Here is a 22,423-nt window from a genome sequence, read left to right as displayed (position 1 = left end):
AATTGGCCCTAGTGTGTAGGATAGTGCTAGTGATCTAGTGACCTAGTGATCACTAGTCGTCGTGGACCAGCAGGGCCTGTTTCCACACTGTATCTCTAAACTAAACTATAAGGTCATCCTTTAGCTAAAACTAAACTATAAGGTCATCCTTTAGCTGCCTTCGGGGAATAATCACTGGTGAATCTGCATCTTTTCCAACTTCATGACATTGATCATTGCAACCCCCCTTCACAAGCAGACCAATTAATAAAACATTGAACTTCAGATAAGGGCGGCCCAGCTGATAGAGCCGATACCTCTCAGTGCCATAGACCCGGGCGCTGTTCCTCCTGGGACCATGTGGGGTTCCTCAGGATTCCGCTCACGTCCCAAAGATGTACAGGTTTGTAGGAATAGACAATAGGTGCAGGAGTAGGCCATTCGGCCCTTCGAGCCAGCACCGCAATTCACTGTGATCATGGCTGATCATCCCCAATCAGTACCCCGTTCCTGCCTTCTCCCCATATCCCTTGACTCCGCTATCTTTAAGAGCCCTATCTAACTATCTCTTGAAAGCATGCAGAGAATTGGCCTCCACCGCCTTCTGAGGCAGAGAATTCCACAGTAAATTGCCCGTTGCGTGTAGGGCAAGGGGTGGAAGCTGGGGGTGATAATTTGGCGAGAATAAAGTTGGATCAGTTAAAGGTAGAAATCCCAACCAATTGTGGCGGTGTTACTCTCTGCGCCAAAATAAAGCGTTGGTACTATGACAACCTTGACGACATTTGGACGAGTACATGGATAGGAAAGTATTAGAGGGATATGGGCCAAATGTGGGAAAGTGGAATGAGTGTAGTTGAGGCATCTATGTCGGCATGGGCAAGTGGGTCTGTTTCTGCATCTTCCTGAGCGATATCTTTTGGTCAGAGAAGGGGGGGAGGAAATGGCCGGCACCATTATAAATGTCACAGTATTTTGCAGACGGATAATACATTCACATTCCTAACCTGCACCTTGCACAGGAGATGGATATCACATGCAGAGAGAGAATGATCTAAGGTAAGCGGGCAACACCACACGTTATTCCAACAGTTCCTGTCAGTCGCGGGGTCACCAGCGTTCCCCGACATCCGCGTTCTCTACCTTCCCAGGACCGCTTGAAGTTACTTTCTCTCTGAGGCCCCAAAGGGAAGTAGCGCTCCAACTTTCCATTGGAGATAGCACCGGCAATCTTTAATATATTAAAATGTAGCTCAGTAACTGCGGGAGGAAAACGAGGATTTAAAATCACCACCCCCCGTTAGTGATGAGGGTGGAATGGCAGAGCAGTCCGGATAACATTGGGAGCTGCTGACCCTGACACGGGTGGGATTGTCGGCACCAGTTCATGTTCCACTGGGGGGAGGGGGGGGGGGGGGGGGGGGGGGGTGACACCCCGGCATGGGCAGGTGGGGGAGTGGGTGAATTCACTTGCCGATGCCGGTCTCGATATCCAGCTTGCGTTGGGCAGGCGATGCAGTTTTGATCTGCACTCGTTCCAGCTGTCTGCGCTGAGCTGCAGGGACAGGCGTGTGGAAGTAGGTCTCCACGTACGGCCGCTGAACGTCCTTGCGTACCACGTCCGCCGCAGGCTGGAAAACAGGGACAGGGTTGCACAACCAAACTCACTTCTCAGGACATAACGTCACACATCATCCATTCACACCCTTGAGAGTTTAGAGACACAGGGTGGGAACAGGCCCTTCAGCCCACCGAGTCCACACTAACCGGCGATCACCCCATACAGTATCAGAGTGAGTAGAAACAAGCCCTTCGGCCTAACTTGCCCTCGCCGGCCAGATTGCCCCATCTATACTGGTCCCATCTGCCTGCGTTTGGCCCACTTCCCTCAACCTGTCCGATCCATGTACCTGTTTCTTAAACCTTTAATACCTACCTCACCTACCTCCTCCGGCAGCTCGTTCCAGACACCCACCACCCTCTGTGTGAAAATATTACCCCTCGGGTTCCAATTAAATCTTTCCCCCCCTCACCTTAAACCTATGTCCTCTGGTTCTTGATTCCTCTACTGTGGGCAAGAGACTCTGTGTGTCCACCCAATCTATTTCTCTCCTATCCTACACACTAGGGACAATTTACAATTTACAGAAGCCAATTAACCTCCAAATCCGCACGTCTTTAGAATGTTGGAGGAAGCTGGAGCACGCAGAGAAAACCCACGCGGTCACGGGGAGAGGGAAGAGTATTGCGTACAGTTTTGGTCTCCTAATCTGAGGAAAGACATTCTTGCCATAGAGGGAGTACAGAGAAGGTTCACCAGACTGATTCCTGGGATGTCAGGACTTTCATATGAGGAAAGTCTGGATAGACTCGGCTTGTACTCGCTAGAATTTAGAAGATTGAGGGGGGATCTTATAGAAACGTACAAAATTCTTAAGGGGTTGGACAGGCTAGATGCAGGAAGATTGTTCCCGATGTTGGGGAAGTCCAGAACAAGGGGTCACAGTTTAAGGATAAGGGGGAAGTCTTTTAAGACTGAGATGAGAAAAACATTTTTCACACAGAGTGTGGATGAATGTCTGGAATTCTCTGCCACAGAAGGTAGTTGAGGCCAGTTCATTGGCTATATTTAAGAGGGAGTTAGAGGTGGCCCTTGTGGCTAAAGGGATCAGGGGGTATGGAGAGAAGGCAGGTACGGGATACTGAGTTAGATGATCAGCCATGGTGATATTGAATGGCGGTGCAGGCTCGAAAGGCTGAATGGCCTACTCCTGCACCTATTTTCTATGTTTCTATACAAACACCCATAGTCAGGATTGAACCTGGGTCTCTGGATTGTAATCATGTATAGTCTTATCACTGTACCTCAGTACAATAAACTCAACTAAACTCAACATACCTGGTGTTGCAACTTGATGATTGCAATAGGTTGAAGGACAGGGTGGTCCGGCTCGGACGGAGGGCTTTCCCGGGAGCCAAGCGCGGTGGAGAGAGCGTGGCGCTCCGGCGAGGAGGATCCGGCGGCAGGGCTGGCCGGAGGAGAGGAAGGAAGTCGGCCCATCAGGAGCTGGGCGGCGGGGAGGAGGCCCAGGTGGAGGGAGCTGCCGGCAGACACGGTGGAGGGCAGGGCCTGGCAGAAGACGGGCACCATCACCTGGTAGGGGAGGCTGGTCGGGCCCAGGTGCCCGAGGGGGATGGTGAACCGCTCCTGGCCGTGGGCAGCTGCTAGAAGCAAGTTCAAATCACTCAGACCTGGAGACAAAATGTATGGGTGAGGGAGGGGAGAGAGAAAACAAAACACACACTTTAGACTTTAGAGATACAGCGTGGAAACAGGCCCTTCGGCCCACCGAGTCCGTGCCGACCAGCGATCCCCCCATACACTAGTTCTATCCAAAATACTAGGAACAATTTATAGAGGCCAATTAATGTACAAACCTGCACATCTTTGTTTAATTTAGTTCACTGTCTGGTGTACTGAGGTCCAGTGACAAGCTTTTTGTTGCATGTTACCCAGTCAGTGTTAAGACCACACATGATTACAACAACCACAACTACCTCCTCCGGCAGCTCGTTACATACACCCACCCACCACCCTTTGTGTGAATAGGTTAGCCCTCGGGTTACTATTAAATCTTTCTCCCCTCACCTGAAACCTAAGCCCTCTGGTTCTTGATTCCCCTACTCTGGGCAAGAGAATCTGTGTCCAAATCTATTCCTCTCCTATCCTACACACCAAGGACAATATACAGAAGCCCATTAACCTACAAACCCGCATGTCTTTGGAGTGTGTGAGGAAATCGGAGCACCCAGAGAAAACCCACATGGTCACAGGGAGAATGTACAGACAGTGTGCGTAGACCGGATCAAATCTGGGTTTCCGCGCGGTTCTGTTTCGGGTCGGGACCTTTCCCTACTTAAAAAGGGTTCCCATCGGAAACGTCACTTATCCAGTTTCTCCAGAGATGCTGTCTGACCCGCCGAATTACTCCAGCACTTTGTGTCTATCTTAGGTTTGGAGGGATACGGGGCAAACGTGGACAGGAGGGACTAGTTTAGATGGGGGCAAGTTGGGCCGAAGGGCCTGCTTCCACACTATACAACTCTAAGACTCCAAGAGAGAGAGAGCGAGGGAAGATAGCACATGTCCACACAGAAGGTTGTATCACTTACCGGAGGCAGCGTGGAGGCAGGGGCCGGTGTGGGGTTGTCCCATCTGAGTGTTGGCGGTGATGTAGGTGGGGGTTGGAATGCCCGACAGCAGGGTCTGGGGGTGTTGGGAGAGAGACAACAGCGTCAGTACTTCGCCTTACGACAGCAGAATCATATAATCCCCCCTGCTCCCCATATCCCCAAACTGCCCAATAATTCCCACAATCAGTTAGCAATCACGCCGAGGTCATAGGAGCGGAATTAGGCCATTCGGCTCATGAGGTCAACTCCGCCAGTCAATCATGGCTGATCTATCTTTCCTGCTCAACCCCATTCTCCAGCCTTCTCCCCATAACCCCCGACACCCGTACTAATCAAGAATCGACAAATCTGCGCCTTAAAAGTACTCAATGGCTTGGCCTTCACAGACATCTGTGGCAATTAAGTCCACAGATTCAGCACCAGGAGCCTGGCCCTTCAGCCCACAATGTCCGTGCTGAACAGGATGCCAAGTTAAACTCATCTTCTCTGGGTCCACATGATCCATCTACCTCCATTCCCAACAATACCCATCTAATAGCCTCGTAAGCACTACTACCATATCTGCCTCCTCCACCAACGCACGCTCCAGGCCCCACCACCATCTGTGTATAAACTTGCCCCTCTCACCTTATAACTACGCCCCCTAGTGTAGGACATTCCCAACACTGGGGAACAAGGTTCTGACTGTCTACCCTATCTACGCCTCTCATAATTGTATACACTTCTATCAAGTCTCCCCTCAACCTCTGACGTTCCAGAGAAATATGCAGCTTTTGGATAGACACAGGGACATTCAGGGAATGGAAGGATATAAATCACGTGCAGGCAGAGAAGATTAGTTTAACGTGTTATCATGTTCGTAAGTCATTGGGAGCAGAAATAGGCCATTCGGCCCATTGAGGCTGCTCCGCCATTCAATCATGGCTGATCTATCTTTCCCTCTCAACCCCATTTTCCTACCTTCTCCCTGTAACCTTTGACACCCTTACTAATCAACAACCTGTCAATCTCTGCTTTAAAAATACCCATTGGCTTGGTCTCCACAGCCGCCTGTGGCGATGAATTCCACAGATTCACCACCCTCTGGCTAAAGAAATTCGGCCTCATCTCCATTCTAAAGGTATGTCCTTTTATTCTGTGACCCTGGTGATGCACTCTCCCACTAGTAGAAACATCACTTCCACATACGTACTGCACAAAAGATACGTCTTTCTATTGAGCACGGACATTGTGGGCCGAAGGGCCTGTATCTTTCAATGAACAGCTGCAAATCCCGGCTTACTGTAGGGGATGGATAGCCCCCTGCCTCAGGCTCTGACCTTGTCTGCAGAGAGTGCTGATGTATAGATGTGGGCAAAGTCACACTCAGAGGAACACAGAGCTCTGTGGCGTTTTGCTCTGGGCCGGTCTTCCTCCTCTTGCACGTGTGGAAGCGGCGTTCGTTCCGCGAGACGGCGCTTGCGGAGATCCCCGTCCGTCCGCTTCCCGGTTGCGAGCGGGGTCGTCTCTCCCGGGTCGGAGGGTCGGGGCAGCGCGTTGGGGTCCACTTTGCCGTACATCAGCAGCAGGGGGGCGGAGGGCAGGCCCTGTAGCAGCACTAAGGGCTGGCTGCCGTGGAAACCGGAGAAGCCTTCGTCCGAGCCGGTGCCCGGTGGGGGAACGCCGCCATCGTTCCCGTCGCCGTGGAGGCAGGCGGTCGACCGGTGGTCAGTCTGAGCGACGGGCTCGGCGCGGGAGCCGGCCGCAGGAGTGTCCACCATAGGAGCAACCTCCTGCCGCACACTTCCATCCTCCCGACCACATTCCAAGTCTCTGGGAAGGAAGGAGAGGGATAAGATAAATATAGACAGTTAACCAGACCTGGACAATCAACAACCACAGGGCATGGGTTTAAGGAGCAGAATTAGGCCATTCGGTCCATTGTCTACTCTGCCATTCTATCATGGCTCATCTATGTTTCCCTCAACCCCATTCTCCTGCCTTCGCCCCACAACCTTTGACCTCCTTACTTATCAAGAACCTATCAATTTCCGCAATGACGGCCTCCACCGCCGTCTATGGCAATGAATTCCAATGATTCACCGCCATCTGGCTAAAGAAATTCTTCCTCATTTCCTTTTTAAAAGTACGTCCTTTTAATCTGAGGCTGTGCCCTCTGGTCCTAGTCTCTCCCACTAGTGGAAACATCCTCTCCTCATCCACTCTATCCAGGCCTTTTACTATTCGGTGAGTTTTAATGAAGCCCCCCCCCCCTCATCGTCCGAAACTCCAGCGAGTACAGTGCCTTCAAGCTCCCCTTATACAGTGGCTTGTAAAAGTATTCATACCCCTTGAACTTTTCCATTTTGTCACGTTACAACCACAAACGTAAATGTATTTTATTGTGATTTTATGTGATAGACCAACACAAAGTGGCGCATAATTGTGAAGTGGAAGGAAAATGATACATGGTTTTCAAATTTTTTTACAAATAAAAAACTGAAAAGTGTGGCGTGCAAAAGTATTCAGCCCCCTTTACTCTAATACCCTTAAATAAAATCCAGTGCAACCAATTGCCTTCAGAAGTCACCTAATTAGTAAATAGAGTCCACTTGTGTGTAATCTAATCTCAGTATAAATACAGCTGTTCTGTGAAGGCCTCAGAGGTTTGTTAGAGAACATTAGTGAACAAACAGCATCATGAAGCCCAAGGAACACACCAGACAGGTCGGGGATAAAGTTGTGGAGAATTTTAAAGCAGGGTTAGGTTATAAAAAAATATCCCAAGCTTTGAACATCTCACGGAGCACTGTTCAATCCATCATCCGAAAATGGAAAGAGTATGGCACAACTGCAAACCTACTGCATGGCCGTCCACCTAAACTGACAGGCCGGGCAAAGAGAGCATTGATCAGAGAAGCAACCAAGAGGCCCATGGTAACTCTGGAGGAGCTGCAGAGATCCACAGCTCAGGTGGGAGAATCTGTCCACAGGACAACTATTAGTCGTGCACTCCACAAATCGGGCCTTTATGGAAGAGTGGCAAGAAGAAAGCCATTGTTGAAAAAAAAGTCATAAGAAGTCCCGTTTGCAGTTTGCCACAAGCCATGTGGAGGACACAGCAAACATGTGGAGGAAGGTGCTCTGGTCAGATGAGACCAAAATTGAAGTTTTTGACCTAAATGCAAAACGCTATGTGTGGCAGAAAACTGACACTGCACATCACCCTGAACACACCATCCCCACTGTGAAACACGGTGGTGGCAGCATCATGCTGTGGGGATGCTTTTCTTCAGCAGGGACAGGGAAGCTGGTCAGAGTTGATGGGAAGATGGATGGAGCCAAATACAGGGCAATCTTGGAAGAAAACCTGTTAGAGTCTGCAAAAGACTTGAGACTGGGGCGGAGGTTCACCTTCCAGCAGGACAATGACCCTAAACATACAGCCAGAGCTACAATGGAATGGTTTAGATCAAAGCATATTCATGTGTTAGAATGGCCCAGTCAAAGTCCAGACCTAAATCCAATTGAGAATCTCTGGCAAGACTTGAAAATTGCTGTTCACAGACGCTCTCCATCCAATCTGACTGAGCTTGAGCTATTTTGCAAAGAAGAATGGGCAAAAATTTCAGTCTCTAGATGTGCAAAGCTGGTAGAGACATACCCCAAAAGACTTGCAGCTGTAATTGCAGCGAAAGATGGTTCTACAAAGTATTGACTCAGGGGGGCTGAATACTTTTGCCCGCCACACTTTTCAGTTTTTTATTTGTAAAAAAATTTGAAAACCATGTATCATTATCCTTCCACTTCACAATTATGCACCACTTTGTGCTGGTCTATCACATAAAATCCCAATAAAATACATTTACGTTTGTGGTTGTAACGTGACAAAATGTGGAAAAGTTCAAGGGGTATGAAAACTTTTGCAAGCCACTGTATGTAAACTCAATCCTCCCTGGGATCATTCTTGTAAGCCTCCTCTGGACCCTCTCCAACGCCGGCATGTCCTTCCTCAGATAGGGGGCACAACTGCTCACAATACTCCAAATGTGGTCTGACCATCGAGACCAGAGGATTGAAGCCAGGTCTCTGGCGCTGTGAGGCATTGGCTCTGCCAGCGGTAGGTACCAGGGCAACGGACACCCAGAATTAATGGGTCTTGGTGACATGGTCCAGAGGTCAGGGGTAAAGGGGCAGAAGATCACCGCAGGAAAACTCACTTGCAGTCTTCTTCGAACTGGAGCCTGCATGCAGCGGCCAGCTGCGCCATTTTTCCGCATGGATCTTCTGCATCCACTGTCCCTGTTGCATGGGAGACACAAGGCGGAAATTAAAGTCAAACACTCCCTCCTGCAGAACTACCCGCGGGGGTGTGTGGGGAGACGGAGATCACCAGAGGCATCGACACAGGACCACACGCAGATTTAAGATGGGAGCTGGAAATAAAAGTCTCCTTGCATCCATTGAGAATTGGAGCTTAGTTTAGTTGAGAGACACAACACGGAAACATACCCTTTGGCCCACTGAGTCCGCGCCGACCAGCAATCACTCCGTACACTAGCACTATCCTACACACTAGGGGCAATTCACAACTTTACCGAAGCCAATTAAGCTACAAACCTGCACGTCTTTGGAGCGTGGAAGGAAACCGGAGCTCCCGGGAACACCCACATGGTCACAGGGAGAATGTGTAAACTACGCAGACAGCACCCGTCGTCAGGATCAAATCCGGGTCTCTGGCGCTGTAAGGCAGCCACTGGGCTAGCCTAATTAAACGCGTTCTATTCTAACTCCACAGCTGCCAGATGAGTTAGTTGAGGCAGGTACTGTAACATGCCGTCAAAAGACATTTGGACAGGTACATGGATAGGAAAGGTGAGAGGGATGTGGGCCAAATGCAGACCGGCGGGTCTAGTGTAGATGGGGAAATCTTTGGTCGACACGGGCAGGTTGGGCTGAAGGGCCTGTTTCCGTGCTGCGTGACTCTATAAACAATGGGGACCAGAACAGTGGCCAGGGTCTGGGCTTCCGTCACGAGGCTCTCCCCGCCGTGGCACGGTCGCGAGATTCTGTGACAGCGACAATTCCTGACGCGTCATCAACCAAACCCGAGCATCACTCACGGAGAAGTTTCAAATCCACTTACTGGGGAAAGCTAAAAAGCAGTCAGCGACGGACCCTGTACAGAACCACGCACCTCTCCCCACTCTCTCTCGCTGCACCTCTCCCCACTCTCTCTCGCTGCACCCCCCCAGCCCCCCACCGTGATTCTTTTCATGCCTTTCATTCATTTGTTGTTTGGACCTTTTCACACCTCTAGTTTCCCTCTCCCCTGACTCTGTCTGAAGAAGGGCCTCGTCCCCCAAAACATCAACTATTCCTTCTCTGCAGAGATGCTGCCCGGCCCGCTGAGTCACTTCAACATGTTGTGTCTATCTTCGGTGTAAACCAGCACCTGCAGTTCCTTCCTACACATAGAACTAGTGCGAATGGGTGATCAATGGTGGACATGAACTCAGTAGGCCGAAGGGCCCGTTTCCATGACTACAGAAAGTCATTGAATTTATAAAGCCGAGCACAAAACTCACGCTGCATCAGGCAGGGCCCTCGAGTTGTTGGATCCCTATTGATGCGATCCACAGGCACTACATGTCCACCACTAAAGTAAAATGATCCTCATGGTTTTATAAACCTCTATGAGGTCACCCCTCAATCTCCAAGGGAATAAAACCCAGTCTGTCCAAGCCTCTTCTCATTGTCCCTGGAGGACTCGGTGGCCGAAGGGCCTGTTTCCGTGCTGTATCTCTAAACTAAACTCTGTTGAGCTGAACACTGATGTGGGCCTCACCGTCAGGCCTGCCCGGGGTGACGGGTCCGACCCACTTGAACGCCGGCTTGCGGCCCCTCTCGTTGACGTGAACCTTCTTGATGAGTCCCAGGCTGGTCAGTACGTTGGCGATGTCGTACAGCCGCCGGATCTTGGCTGGGGGAGGAAAGAGCGGAGTGAGAGGTCGGGGAGAGTGCAACAGGAGAATCACCCGCCAGTGCAACAGGCCGGTTCGCAGGGTCCAGAAACCACCAGAACCCCCCCCCCCCCCCCCCCCCCCCCCCCCCCCCCGCGCAATTCCCCACGGCCCCGCCCCCACCCCACCACCTGGTCCGCCCCACCTGCCCAATACCCCCACCTTCACTCACTCGCCGCCTGTCTTCCCACAAGGCCTCCACTTCTCCAGGTCTCCCCCTCCACCCTACTCGCCTCCCTCTGTTCCCCGACAAGTTCACCCCTACCTACTCCCCCACCCCTCCTCCCAAACTCGCTTTTCTTCTTCTCAAGCCCGTCTTCTTCGCCCTAATTTCTCCATCTCCTCGTCATCCCCCCCCAGGTCTGCCCTCCCCCCTCCCCCCCCCCCCCTTTGCCCATCCCCTCTCCCCCCGTCTCCTTAACCAGCCCCCTTACTCTTGAACTTGCTGTTGTCCGCGCTCTCGGGCTGCCCGTCCTCGATGAGGATTTTGGCCGCAGCATCGAGGGCGATCGTCCTGGGCTCGGCCACAAGGAAGAGCATCACAAACTTCTCGCTCATGATGCGCAGAGACTTGTCCTTCCTGCTGTTCATGCACACTGTGGGGGGGGGGGGGGAAGAGAGGAGAGGGAGAGGGGAGAGGGAGGGAGGAGAGAGAAAGGGAGGAGAGAGAGAGGGGAGAAAGAGGGAGGGGAGAAAGGGACGGAGGATGGGTGTGGAGAAATGGAGGGAAAGACAGGAGAAAAAGAGAGGGGGGCAGGAGGATGGGTGGGGCGAATGAGTGGGAGGGAGGGAGGGAAAAGAGATTGGGAGGGGGAGAGGGAGGCAAGTTGAAAAGTGGGAGGGGAATGAGGCAGTAGAGATCGTGGTTAATACAAAATTGTTTTATGTGCCATGTGCTTTGTTTACAATATTTTAACAATCCAGGGTAGCAAAAGCAAAGAACCATTAGGCTCTTGAACACGGCACAGCCCGCCAGCTCTGTTGAATATTGTGTCTTAGGTTGGACTCTGCTTTGATCTTTGTGCTATTATGGTTTTGTTATTAATTAATTAATTTATTTTTAACCTTTACACATATCTGCGTGTTCTAACAGTTATAGACCTGTTCTGCTGCTACAAGTAAGAACCTCACTGTTCTGTTGTCAATGCTCATGACAATGAAACACTCGACTCGATAGCTCTCTTCCCCGTAGGCCGCAGTTCCCCACATGCCAGGAGGGGGCGGCAGAGGCCTCTCCAACACAGAACCAATGCCAACTGGTGCCAGCTTTGCCCTCCCCTCTCTCCCCCACCCACAACCGTCCCCTCCCCCTGCCTCGCCCCCTTCCTCCCCCACCTCTCCTTTCTTCCTCCTGTCCCCATTCCAATCCCCTGCCTTCCCTGTCTCCATCCCGCTCACCCCTTCTCCCCGACCCCCCCTCCATCTCAATCCCACCCGGACTTAGCTTCCGGTTGGGAATGTGGATTAACCTGGCCAGTGTAAATCATGTAGGATAGTGCTAGTGCACGGGGTGATCGCTGGTCAGTGCTGACTCGGTGGGCCAATGGGCCTATTTCCACACTGTATCGCTAAAGTCTAAAGGAAGATCTTGTCCTGAAATTATACTGCCGTTTCATGCCAGAATGTTTAAAAAACAGTAGTAAGAAGGAAGTGGGGGTGCTGGTTTATACCAAACGAAGACACAAAATGCCAGAGCATTTCTGGAGAAGGGTCCTGACCAAAATCAAAACGCTGGTGTAACTCAGTGGGTCAGTCAGCATCTCAGGAGATTGGTCCCGACCAGAAATGTCACATAGATACATAGAAAATAGGTGCAGGAGTAGGCCATTCGGCCCTTCGAGCCTGCACCGCCATTCAATATGATCATGGCTGATCATCCAACTCAGTATCCCGTACCTGCCTTCTCTCCATACCCCCTGATCCCTTTAGCCACAAGGGCCACATCTAACTCCCTCTTAAATATAGCCCATGAACTGGCCTCAACTACCCTCTGTGGCAGAGTTCCAGAGATTCACCACTCTCTGTGTGAAAAAGTTTCTTCTCATCTCGGTCCTAAAGGATTTCCCCCTTATCCTTAAGCTGTGACCCCTTGTCCTGGACTTCCCCAACATCGGGAACAATCTTCCTGCATCTAGCCTGTCCAACCCCATAAGAATTTTGTACGTTTCTATAAGATCCCCTCTCAATCTCCTAAATTCTAGCGAGTATAAGCCAAGTCTATCCAGTCTTTCTTCATATGAAAGTCCTGACATCCCAGGAATCAGTCTGGTGAACCTTCTCTGCACTCCCTCTATGGCTATGTCCTTCCTCAGATTTGGAGACCAAAACTGTACGCAATACTCCAGGTGTGGTCTCACCAAGACCCTGTACAACTGCAGTAGAACCTCCCTGCTCCTATACTCAAATCCTTTTGCTATGAAAGCTAACATACCATTCGCTTTCTTCACTGCCTGCTGCACCTGCATGCCTACTTTCAATGACTGGTGTACCATGACACCCAGGTCTCGCTGCATCTCCCCTTTTCCGAATCGGCCACCATTTAGATAATAGTCTGCTTTCCTGTTTTTGCCACCAAAGTGGATAACCTCACATTTATCCACATTATACTGCATCTGCCAAACATTTGCCCACTCACCCAGCCTATCCAAGTCACCTTGCAGTCTCCTAGCATCCTCCTCACAGCTAACACTGCCCCCCAGCTTAGTGTCATCCGCATACTTGGAGATGTTGCCTTCAATTCCCTCATCCAGATCATTAATATAAATTGTAAATAGCTGGGGTCCCAGCACTGAGCCTTGCGGTACCCCACTAGTCACTGCCTGCCATTGTGAAAAGGACCCGTTTACTCCTACTCTTTGCTTCCTGTTTGCCAGCCAGTTCTCTATCCACATCAATACTGAACCCCCAATACCGTGTGCTTTAAGTTTGTATACTAATCTCTTATGTGGGACCTTGTCGAAAGCCTTCTGAAAGTCCAGATACAACACATCCACTGGTTCTCCCCTATGCACTCTACTAGTTACATCCTCGAAAAATTCTATAAGATTCGTCAGACATGATTTACCTTTCGTAAATCCATGCTGACTTTGTCCAATGATTTCACCACTTTCCAAATGTGCTGCTATCCCATCTTTAATAACTGACTCTAGCAGTTTCCCCACTTCCGATGTTAGACTAACTGGTCTGTAATTCCCCGTTTTCTCTCTCCCTCCCTTCTTAAAAAGTGGGGTTACGTTTGCTACCCTCCAATCCTCAGGAACTACTCCAGAATCTAAAGAGTTTTGAAAAATTATCACTAATGCATCCACTATTTCTGGAGCTACTTTCTTAAGTACTCTAGGATGCAGCCTATCTGGCCCTGGTGATTTATCGGCCTTTAATCCATTCAATTTACCCAACACCACTTCCCGACTAACCTGGATTTCACTCAGTTCCTCTATCTCCTTTGACCCGCGGTCCCCTGCTATTTCCGGCAGATTATTTATGTCTTCCTTAGTGAAGACGGAACCAAAGTAGTTATTCAATTGGTCCGCCATATCCTTGTTCCCCATGATCAACTCACCTGTTTCTGACTGCAAGGGACCTACATTTGTTTTAACTAATCTCTTTCTCTTCACATATCTATAAAAACATTTGCAGTCAGTTTTTATGTTCCCTGCCAGTTTTCTTTCATAATCTATTTTCCCTTTCCTAATTAAGCCCTTTGTCCTCCTCTGCTGGTCTCTGAATTTCTCCCAGTCCTCTGGTATGCTGCTTTTTCTGGCTAATTTGTACGCATCATCTTTTGCTTTGATACCATCCCTGATTTCCCTTGTTATCCACGGATGCACTACCTTCCCTGATTTATTCTTTTGCCAAACTGGGATGAACAATTTTTGTTCACCTATCCATGTTCTCCAGAGAGGCTGTCTGACATGCTGAGTTACTCCAGCACTTTGTGTCTTGTTTCTGCAGTTCCTCGTGCATCCGTTCTACCTGCTTTGCTCCTGGTGTTGGGAGAGGCTGGTTGGGGCCCAGTGCCCAGTACCTGGCCCACGTCTCTCCCCTCCTCCTCCTCCTTGCCATCCAGCTGCCGCTGCAGCTGTGCCAGTTGTTGGGCGTAGCCCAGCTGTTCCCCCCTCCTCCCGAGGATGCCGAGGGTGAGGGCGAGGCCGGGCAGCCCGTGCCACCAGTACTGGTTCTTGGCCACACGGCTCACCAGCTGCAGAGACTCCAGCACATTGACGATGTCATAGATACGCCGTCGCTCCACTCCTGGGGACAGAGGCAGCCCGTTACATAGAGGTCACACACTCACACATATACACACACACACGCATACACACACACCAACTCATGCACACACGCATACACACACACCGACTCATGCACACACGCATACACACACACCGACTCATGCAGACTGATGAGGGGGAGGGGGGGGGGGGGGGGCAGGAAGAAGAAAGTTGAAAGGGAGGAGCTGGATAAAACATGGTGGGTGATAAGTGGATACAGGTGAGGGAGGAAGGGGGCGGGGGCGGAATGGAGGTGATAGGCAGATGGCTGTCAAAGGTCAGAGATGAAAACACTGAAGGTGCGAGCACAAGGATTGAAGAGTTGCGAAATGTGAAGGAGGGGGGAGAAATAGGGGCGGGGGAAGGTTACTCTCCAATCTGGCCAGCATGGCCTCAATGGGCCGAAGGGCATCCCTGCTCCACTTACCGAGCTCGGCCGCCACCTCGTCCAGGGAGATGTCCGTCTTCTCGGTGGGCAGCGGGTAGTCGGGGTAGCGGGCCAGGAACTTCTGGCACAGCAGCCCCAGGCTCTTCTGCTTCCTGCTGGGCCGCTGATGCTCAAACTCGTCGGGCGCTCCCTCCTGGGCGGCGGCTGCTGCTGCTGCTGCCGTGAGCTGCGGAGAGAGGGCGACCTCGCTCTTCACGGGGGGTGTCAACGCTTCAACGGCCCCGTATCCCAACATGCCCGTCTACTGTCACCCACTCGCACAGACCAGGCCAACAGGAGGCACCTCCATGTCCCCGCACCCTTCCCCCATCTTCACCCGATCACGCCCCACTCGTTCACAGGGAGAACGTGCACTCCACACGGGCAGCAGCGCAAGTCATCATAGCACCCAGGACCTTTAGATCTTAGAGATACAGCGCAAAACAGCCCACCGAGTCTGCACCGACCAGCGATCACCCCGTACACTAGCACTATCTTGCACACTAGAGATAATTTTACCAAAACTAATTAACCTACAAACGCACACGTCTTTGGAGCGTGGGAGGAAACCAAAGCCCCTCGACGAAAACCCATGTGGTCACAGGGAGAACAGACAAACTCCGTACAGACAGCACCCATATTCAGGATCGAACCCGGTTCTCTGACGCTGTGGGTGCTGTCTGTACAGAGTTTGTACGTTCTCCCTGTGACCGCATGGGTTTCCTCTGGTTGCTCCGGTTTCCCCACACACTCCAAAGACGTGCAGGTTTGTAGGTTCATTAGCCTCTGCAACTTGTCCCTAGCGTGCAGGATATCACTAATGAAATGGCCTGTTTCTGTGCTGTATCTCGAAACTAAACAGACCCAATAGCTAAACTCACCCACGCCGACAAAGATGCTCCCATTAAACTAGTGAAACTTCCCGGCATTTGGCCCATACAATAACCTTCTAAACCTTTCAAATGTATGTACTTGTCACATATCTTTTAAGTAGTTTAGTTTTAGTTTAGTGTAGAGGCACAGCGTGGAAACAGGTTCTTCGGCCCATCGGGTCCACACCGACCAGCGATCTCCCCGTACACTAGCGCGATCCTACACCCGAGTTGCTGTAAGGCAACAACTCTACAGCTGCGCCACCATGCCGCTAAAGGAGTTACGTTTATTTTCACGTACACCGAGTGAAAAGCTTTTGCCGCGTGCTGTCCATGTATTTAACATAGTTATTATGTAATCAGCTTCAACTACTTCCTCTGGCCGCTTTTTTCGTACTTCCCACCGCCCCCTCCAAAACTAAAGACAGCGGTGTAGTGGGGAAGGACGTGGATTAAAACTCAACATGAGTGAAGGCGGGGAACTCCCAGCGATGGTGCAGACCCAGCCAGCACGAACATGAACCAGCCCGGCGGTCGAAGTGACCGGCGAGAACGAGGAACAAGGACAGGCCCGTCGACCGCCGAGAACAAAGACCCGGCAGCTGCTGAGAAAGAAGACCCAGCGGCCATGTGCGGGGGGAGGCCCGGAGAGTCGAGGAGGGGGGAGCCGCTGGCAGCGACACACACGAGGAGTGGGCCGGTCAAGGCCTTCAAGGTCGGCTACAGGTGGTGCCCCCGTGGGGGACACAGAGGCGATCGACAGAGGAGAGAGGCGCTGGATCACGGGCCTGTATCAGCGGCACTCCAGGACTTCCAGCATGTGGACCGTACCTTTACCGTTTGTGTCATCTATTTTTTTATTTGATTTTAAATGCCATCAAGATTCTGGCGACTGTGCATTTGTGGTTTGTGCAGAAGAGTCTCACTGTGTTTTGCGTGCGTGACAATGAAGTAGGATTGAACGGGAGGGAGAGCTACCTGAATAACGTCGGCAGCCGGTGGGACCTTCTCGTTCTCAATCTGCCTGAAGAGCTCCTTCTTCTTCTCCCGGTCGCGGATGTCGGGACTGGCGGCGCTGATCAGCATCCGCAGGTTGGCTGTGGGGGACCAGGGCTCGGGCGACGGCTTGTCCAGTGGCTTGCTGGGCGTCAGCTGAATCCGATCCGGGGTACAACACTTGCGTCTGGGAACGCCGCCCGGCACCAACTCCGATTTCACCGGGGTCCTGGGCGACCCCCTGAACCTGTTCTCCTGCAAGGCACAGAAAGAGCAAAGGGTCACAGACAGGGGACACAGACAGGAGGCTGTGGCGATGCTGCTATCCCACTCGTTGGGCCAAAGGGCCAGTTTCCCTGCTGTGTTATGATGACTATCCTTGTAATCGTTCAGTTTATTATTGTCACGTGTACCGAGGTACAGTGAAAAGCCTTCGTTGCGTGTTAACCAGTCAGTGGAAAGACAATACATGATTACAATCGAGCCGTCCACAGCGTAGAGAAACAGGGTGAAGACTATCTTTAATTGACTTGATTTTATCACGCACGATAAAATCGTCAATTAAAGGTAGTCCAAGGGTCTCCAATGAGGTAAATGGTAGGTCAGGGCAGATCTCTAGTTGGTGATAGGATGGTTTAGTTGCCTGATAACAGCTGGGAAGAAACTATCTCTGAATCTGAAGGTGTGTGTTTGCACACTTCTGTACCTCTTGTCTGATGAGAGGGGGGGGGGGTGGTGAAGAGGCAGTGGCCGGGGTGAGACTGGTCCTTGACTATGCTGCTGGCCTTGCTGAGGCAGCCTGAAGTGTAGATGGAGTCAATGGAAGGGAGGTTGGTTTGCGTGATGGGCTGGGCTACGACCGCAAGTCTCTGCAGTTTTTTGCTGTCCTGGATGGAGCTATAACACACACTTGTAACGCTGGTCCTATCAAGCACGAGATACCAACTACAGGAAGACCGGGGGCTGTGGTGCCGACTACTCACCTCACCGTCGCGGAGCTGGCCGAGTCCAGAGCGGGTGGAGCTGTGGTGGACGCTGCTGCGGCCCGACCCCCGGAGATTCGGTGCCTGCAACTGCGGGTTTGGCGGACAGTGACACCGGGAGCCCGCGGGTCCCTGGAGGGAGACCGCTTTTCCGGGCTCCCGCAACGGCGACTTCTCCCGCCCGAGTTGCGGGGTTGAAGCGCTCCTGGAGCGGGGCCTTACACCATCGCCCCGCGCGGCTTGGAATGGTCGCGGGACTGCGAGCGCGCGCCGGGGGCTCTAACACCAAGACCCGGTGTGCGACCTTGCATCACCCGGCGTGGCTTTAATGGCCACGGGACAATTCGCCATCGCCCGCCGGGGGCTTTGACTTTGACTCTGACATCGGGGGGTGGGGGGGGAGCGCAGTGGAGAGAAAAGTTTTTTTGGCCTTCCATCACAGCAATGTGATGGATGTTTATGTAAATTATGTTGTGTCTTGGGTCTATTTGTTTGTAATGTATGGCTGCAGAAACGGCATTTCGTTTGGACCTCAAGGGGTCCAAATGACAATAAATTGAATTGTATTGTATTGTATTTATCCAACTCTGGCCACCAGAACTTCACTAAACTTAACGTCTCTACCATCAACAAACATGTCACTTTATCTGGGCCCTATTGTTAAATGCTGCCTTAAGTATCCCCCTCCCTCCCCTCCACATTCAGCTCCACATTCTTGTCTACCACCAGTAACTGTTTACCCCTTTAGTTTTACAAAGAATTTACCTAACTTCTGCCAAAGAATATTCAAAGATTGTTTCCAGTGCCCTTTGTCTTTAAACGTTCCCCCTCTGACCTTCCCCTGTGGCCTCTGGTCCTTTCCACCCTGACACCCACCCTCCATGTGAATAAGCTGCCCCTCAGGTTCTTATCACACCTCAGCCTCCTGTGCTCCAAGGAATAAAGTCCTAGGCTGTGCATGACTACCATCTAAGCCAGTCCCAATGGCCCGTGTTTGGCCCATATCCCTCCAACCCTTTCCTATCCATGTATTTAAAAAAGATAAAGCTCAGAAGAACCCAACATGAAAATGTACCTTTTGCACATTTTGCACTTCATCGTTCAGAGAGTGTGGAGCTATATCACACTTTCCTTTTCGTAAACTCAAAAGATCCCTTAATTTCAAACACTCCATCTGAAAAAAAGGGAACAAAACATATTTGAGTCATACAGTGTGGAAACAGTCCCTTCAGCCCAACTTGCCCACACCGACCAACATGTCCCAGCAACACTAGCCCCATCCACCCGCATTTGGCCCATCTCCCTCTAAACCTATCCTATCCATGTACCTGTCCAAATGTCTCTTAAATGCTGTGATGGTACCTAACGCAACTACCTCCTCCTGCTCGTTCCATACACCCACCACCCTTTGTGTAAAAACATTGCCCCTCAGGTTCCTATTAAATCTCCCCGCCCGCACCTTAAACCCGTGTCCTCTGGTTCTCTATTCCCCCAGATTCTGTGCATCTACGCTATTTATTCCCCTGGTGATTTTGTACACCTCTAATAGATCGACCTTCATCCTCCTGCGCCCCAAAGAATAAAGCCAGCCCAATCTTTCCCAGTAGATCAGCCCCACTTATCCTGGCAACGTCCTGGTAAATCTTTTCTGCACCCTTTCCAGCTTGACATGTTGTTTGGTCGCTCAGCTATAGGAAGGATGTTGTTAAGGGAGATTTTTTTTAAATACCACACAAACCCCGTTGGTAATAAATGATTTTAACAGTTAATTTGGCAGACTATCCATAATAAGATATCCCCTGTAAGATGTAATAAACCGCTGGGATACAGTCCTGTAGCGGGGGGCGCTGGCCACACAACCATGTACAACTGCCTATTACGAAAGTCAACTACAAGTTTTCTAAGCGCCAAGTAGCGCCACCAAGTCGGAGACCAACTTTAGAAATGAAATCCCTTTAGGAATCCCTCGTATAAACAGAATATAAAAACGAAATCGGTTGCTGCATATCACCGCCACATATTTAATTGACTCAACACGAGAGTTTGATGTGTGGGAATAGTTCCTAATTTCGTTCGTTTTTATTTTGAAAATTTGGCGCAAAAAAAAAAATCAGGTGGACAGTACAATTCACAGTTTGACATGATCTTCAGGGAGACAAGACACTGGTTAAAAACGGGGCGGCAGACGATTATTGTGGGCATTAACTATGGTTAGACAGTAGATTGTTACATTAACGAGTTACATTACGTAAAGTAACAGGCGGAGAGAGAGTAGGGGTTGTTGGAAACTCAACAGGGAAAGTTCAGAGAGCACAGATCATACTGAAATTCTGGAAGAGAGACTTTAAAACGGCTGGAGGAAATCCAGATCAACTTCTGGAGGGAAGTGAGTTAGCCTTAAGTTTCAGATAGTTTGTTACATTAACTGGACGTTTTAATGAATGAATGAATGAATGAATGAAGTTGACTCACCTTAAGCTGGGAGTGAGAGCGGTGTCAGTGTGGAGGCTGCTCTAGAGGTCAGCGATAAGATCGGCTGCATGTGTCGGCGCTTGGAGAGCGGTACCCTCTGTCTCCCCGTCTCCCCCCTCTGTCTCCCCGTCTCCCCCCTCTGTCTATCACCCTCGGTCTACCCCCTGTCAACACCGGTCTCCCCCCCTCTCCTGTCTCCACCGATCCTCAGTCTACCCCGGTCTCCTGTCTCCCCGGTGCCCACTCTGTCTCTGTCTGCCTCTGTCTGTCTGTCTGTCCCGGGAACCGCGGGTGAAGCCGCGAAACCCGCGCTTCTGGCGCCTTGCAACATTCCGAAAGACGTCATCGCTGCCGCCAGCCAATGGCAGCGGCCCGCAACTCGATACACCCGACGGCCCGCCCAATGGGAGGCGGCGCCCACACGCGCTTCCGGGTTGCTTTGGCGCGGCGCTCGGCGCGCTTCAGGGGAGAGTGTGGGGAGGGGAAAGTGTAGTGTGGTCTAGTGTAGTATAGTAGAGAAACCAGGAGTGGGGGAGTGGCAGAGGGAAGGTGGGGTGCGGGGGCAGAGTGAGGAAGAGGTTCGTGGAGAGGGGCAGAGAAGTGCTGGGGGGTGAGAGGTACAGGAAGGTAGGAGGGGGTGAGAGGTGTGGGGGCAGGGGGATGAGTGAGAGATGGGGGGGGGTGCGAGAGGCGATGTGGGGGGGGGAGATGAGAGGCGATGGGGGGGAGATGAGAGGCGATGGGGGGAGTTGAGGTGATGGGGAGGTGAGGCGATGGGGGGGGGAGGTGAGGCGATGGGGGAGGGGAGGTGAGGTGATGGGGGGGAGGTGAGGCGATGGGGAGGGTGAGAGGCGATGGGGGGAGGGGGAGATGAGAGGTGATGGGGGGAGGGGGAAGGTGAGAGGCGATGGGAGGGTGCGAGATGCAGCGAGGGGGCAGGGGGTCACAGGTGGGGAGAGGTGGAGATGGACAGGGAGGATGTGGAGAGCATGTTTCCCTGCGGCGAGTATTAGGATCAGGGATGCATAGGTTTAGGAGAAACAAGGAATTGCAGAGGCTGGTTTAACAATAAATGGTGTTCGTGGCATTGAAAAGATTTGGAGAGGCAGCTGGACATGGGGACTGTAGAAAAAAGGAACTGCAGATGCTGGTTCGCGAAAAAAAGACGCAAAGTGTTGGAGTCACTAGGGCAGCTCAGCTGGTCGAGCAGCTGCCTCAGCGCCAGAGTCCTGGGTGTGATCCAAACCACGGGTGCTGCCTGTGTGGAGTTTGCACGTTCTCCCCATGACCGTGTTGTTTTCCTTTAGGCCAGTCAGAAGTAGGATGTTGACCCGAAATGTCACCAATCACCGTGGTGATCTGCTGAATTACTCCAGCACTTTGTGCCTTATTTTGAAAAGCCTCATCTGCAGTTACATATTTCTAAATTACCACAGACTTGTTTTAATTTTCTAATTGTATTTTCCACTACAGGTCCACCACCGGTTTTCCAGCAACTAGTGGTCCGGCACCTCCTTTAATCCGGACAAAATTATGAGTGCACACTGGTCCCCCTGAAAATGTGCCGCCCAGGCCGGGTGAGGTGGCCGATCTCAACTTCATCGGGGCTTCTGCGACCGTTCGGTGGGCCGGTATTCTGCCCCCCCAGCAGCCCAGGCGGACCGCCCCGGTACCGTTGGACTCCTGTCGGAGGCCGTGACCTCTGTTGGTCCAGCAAAACGGACAATCCTGGAAGGTTATGGAACCACGGGTGCCAGAAAATCGACTGTGGACCTGTAGTATTTTGTTTTCTTTTGCAGTCTTTTGACTTTTCACTATCTTGCCGAATTTGTGTTTGTAGTTCATGTCTTTATTTATTGCAGAATGTATCAGTAATTTCTGGTTTTGTGTGTGTGTGTCAGTCTATATATCTGTGACGCTGCTGCAAGTAAGATTTCACTGCACTTCACTGGTACAGTTGACACTAAATTCGACTTAATAGATTTTTCGGCAGTTCTCCCCGGCCTTGACCTTGTTGGGAAGTCCTCTAACCTCTCGCTCTAAACATTGCAAAACAGAAACCTGACCCCATCTCATCAGCCTCCTGCACAATGGCTTCAGTTCAAAACAAACCCTCGGCGATAATGCAAACTTGTTTGGGCGCCAAGGCACATCCGACGCTCCACTATTCTGTTTGCTCAGTATTACGTTTGACCCTGGAAAGAAACTGAATCTATTCTCACCG

General features: G+C 51.3%; 1 protein-coding gene across 1 annotated transcript; it reads right to left on the bottom strand.

The window, feature by feature from the left end:
• Positions 1-534: 534 nt before the first annotated feature.
• On the bottom strand, positions 535-20,522 carry e2f7 (E2F transcription factor 7). The gene is made up of 12 exons (XM_033037974.1): positions 20,200-20,522; positions 18,803-18,901; positions 16,727-16,999; positions 14,877-15,063; positions 14,151-14,429; positions 10,610-10,771; positions 10,001-10,135; positions 8,373-8,454; positions 5,493-5,985; positions 4,153-4,246; positions 2,879-3,231; positions 535-1,610 (listed from the first exon to the last, which is right to left on the bottom strand). The coding sequence occupies exons 2-12, from the start codon at positions 18,899-18,901 to the stop codon at positions 1,446-1,448; spliced, it is 2,322 nt and encodes a 773-aa protein (XP_032893865.1). The 5' UTR covers positions 20,200-20,522; the 3' UTR covers positions 535-1,445.
• Positions 20,523-22,423: the final 1,901 nt, after the last annotated feature.

The sequence above is a fragment of the Amblyraja radiata genome, chromosome 19 (genome assembly GCF_010909765.2).
Source record: "Amblyraja radiata isolate CabotCenter1 chromosome 19, sAmbRad1.1.pri, whole genome shotgun sequence".
Lineage (NCBI taxonomy): Eukaryota > Metazoa > Chordata > Chondrichthyes > Rajiformes > Rajidae > Amblyraja > Amblyraja radiata.
The sequence above is the reverse complement of the archived record's forward strand: the minus strand, read 5'-3'. Positions and strand labels throughout refer to the sequence as shown.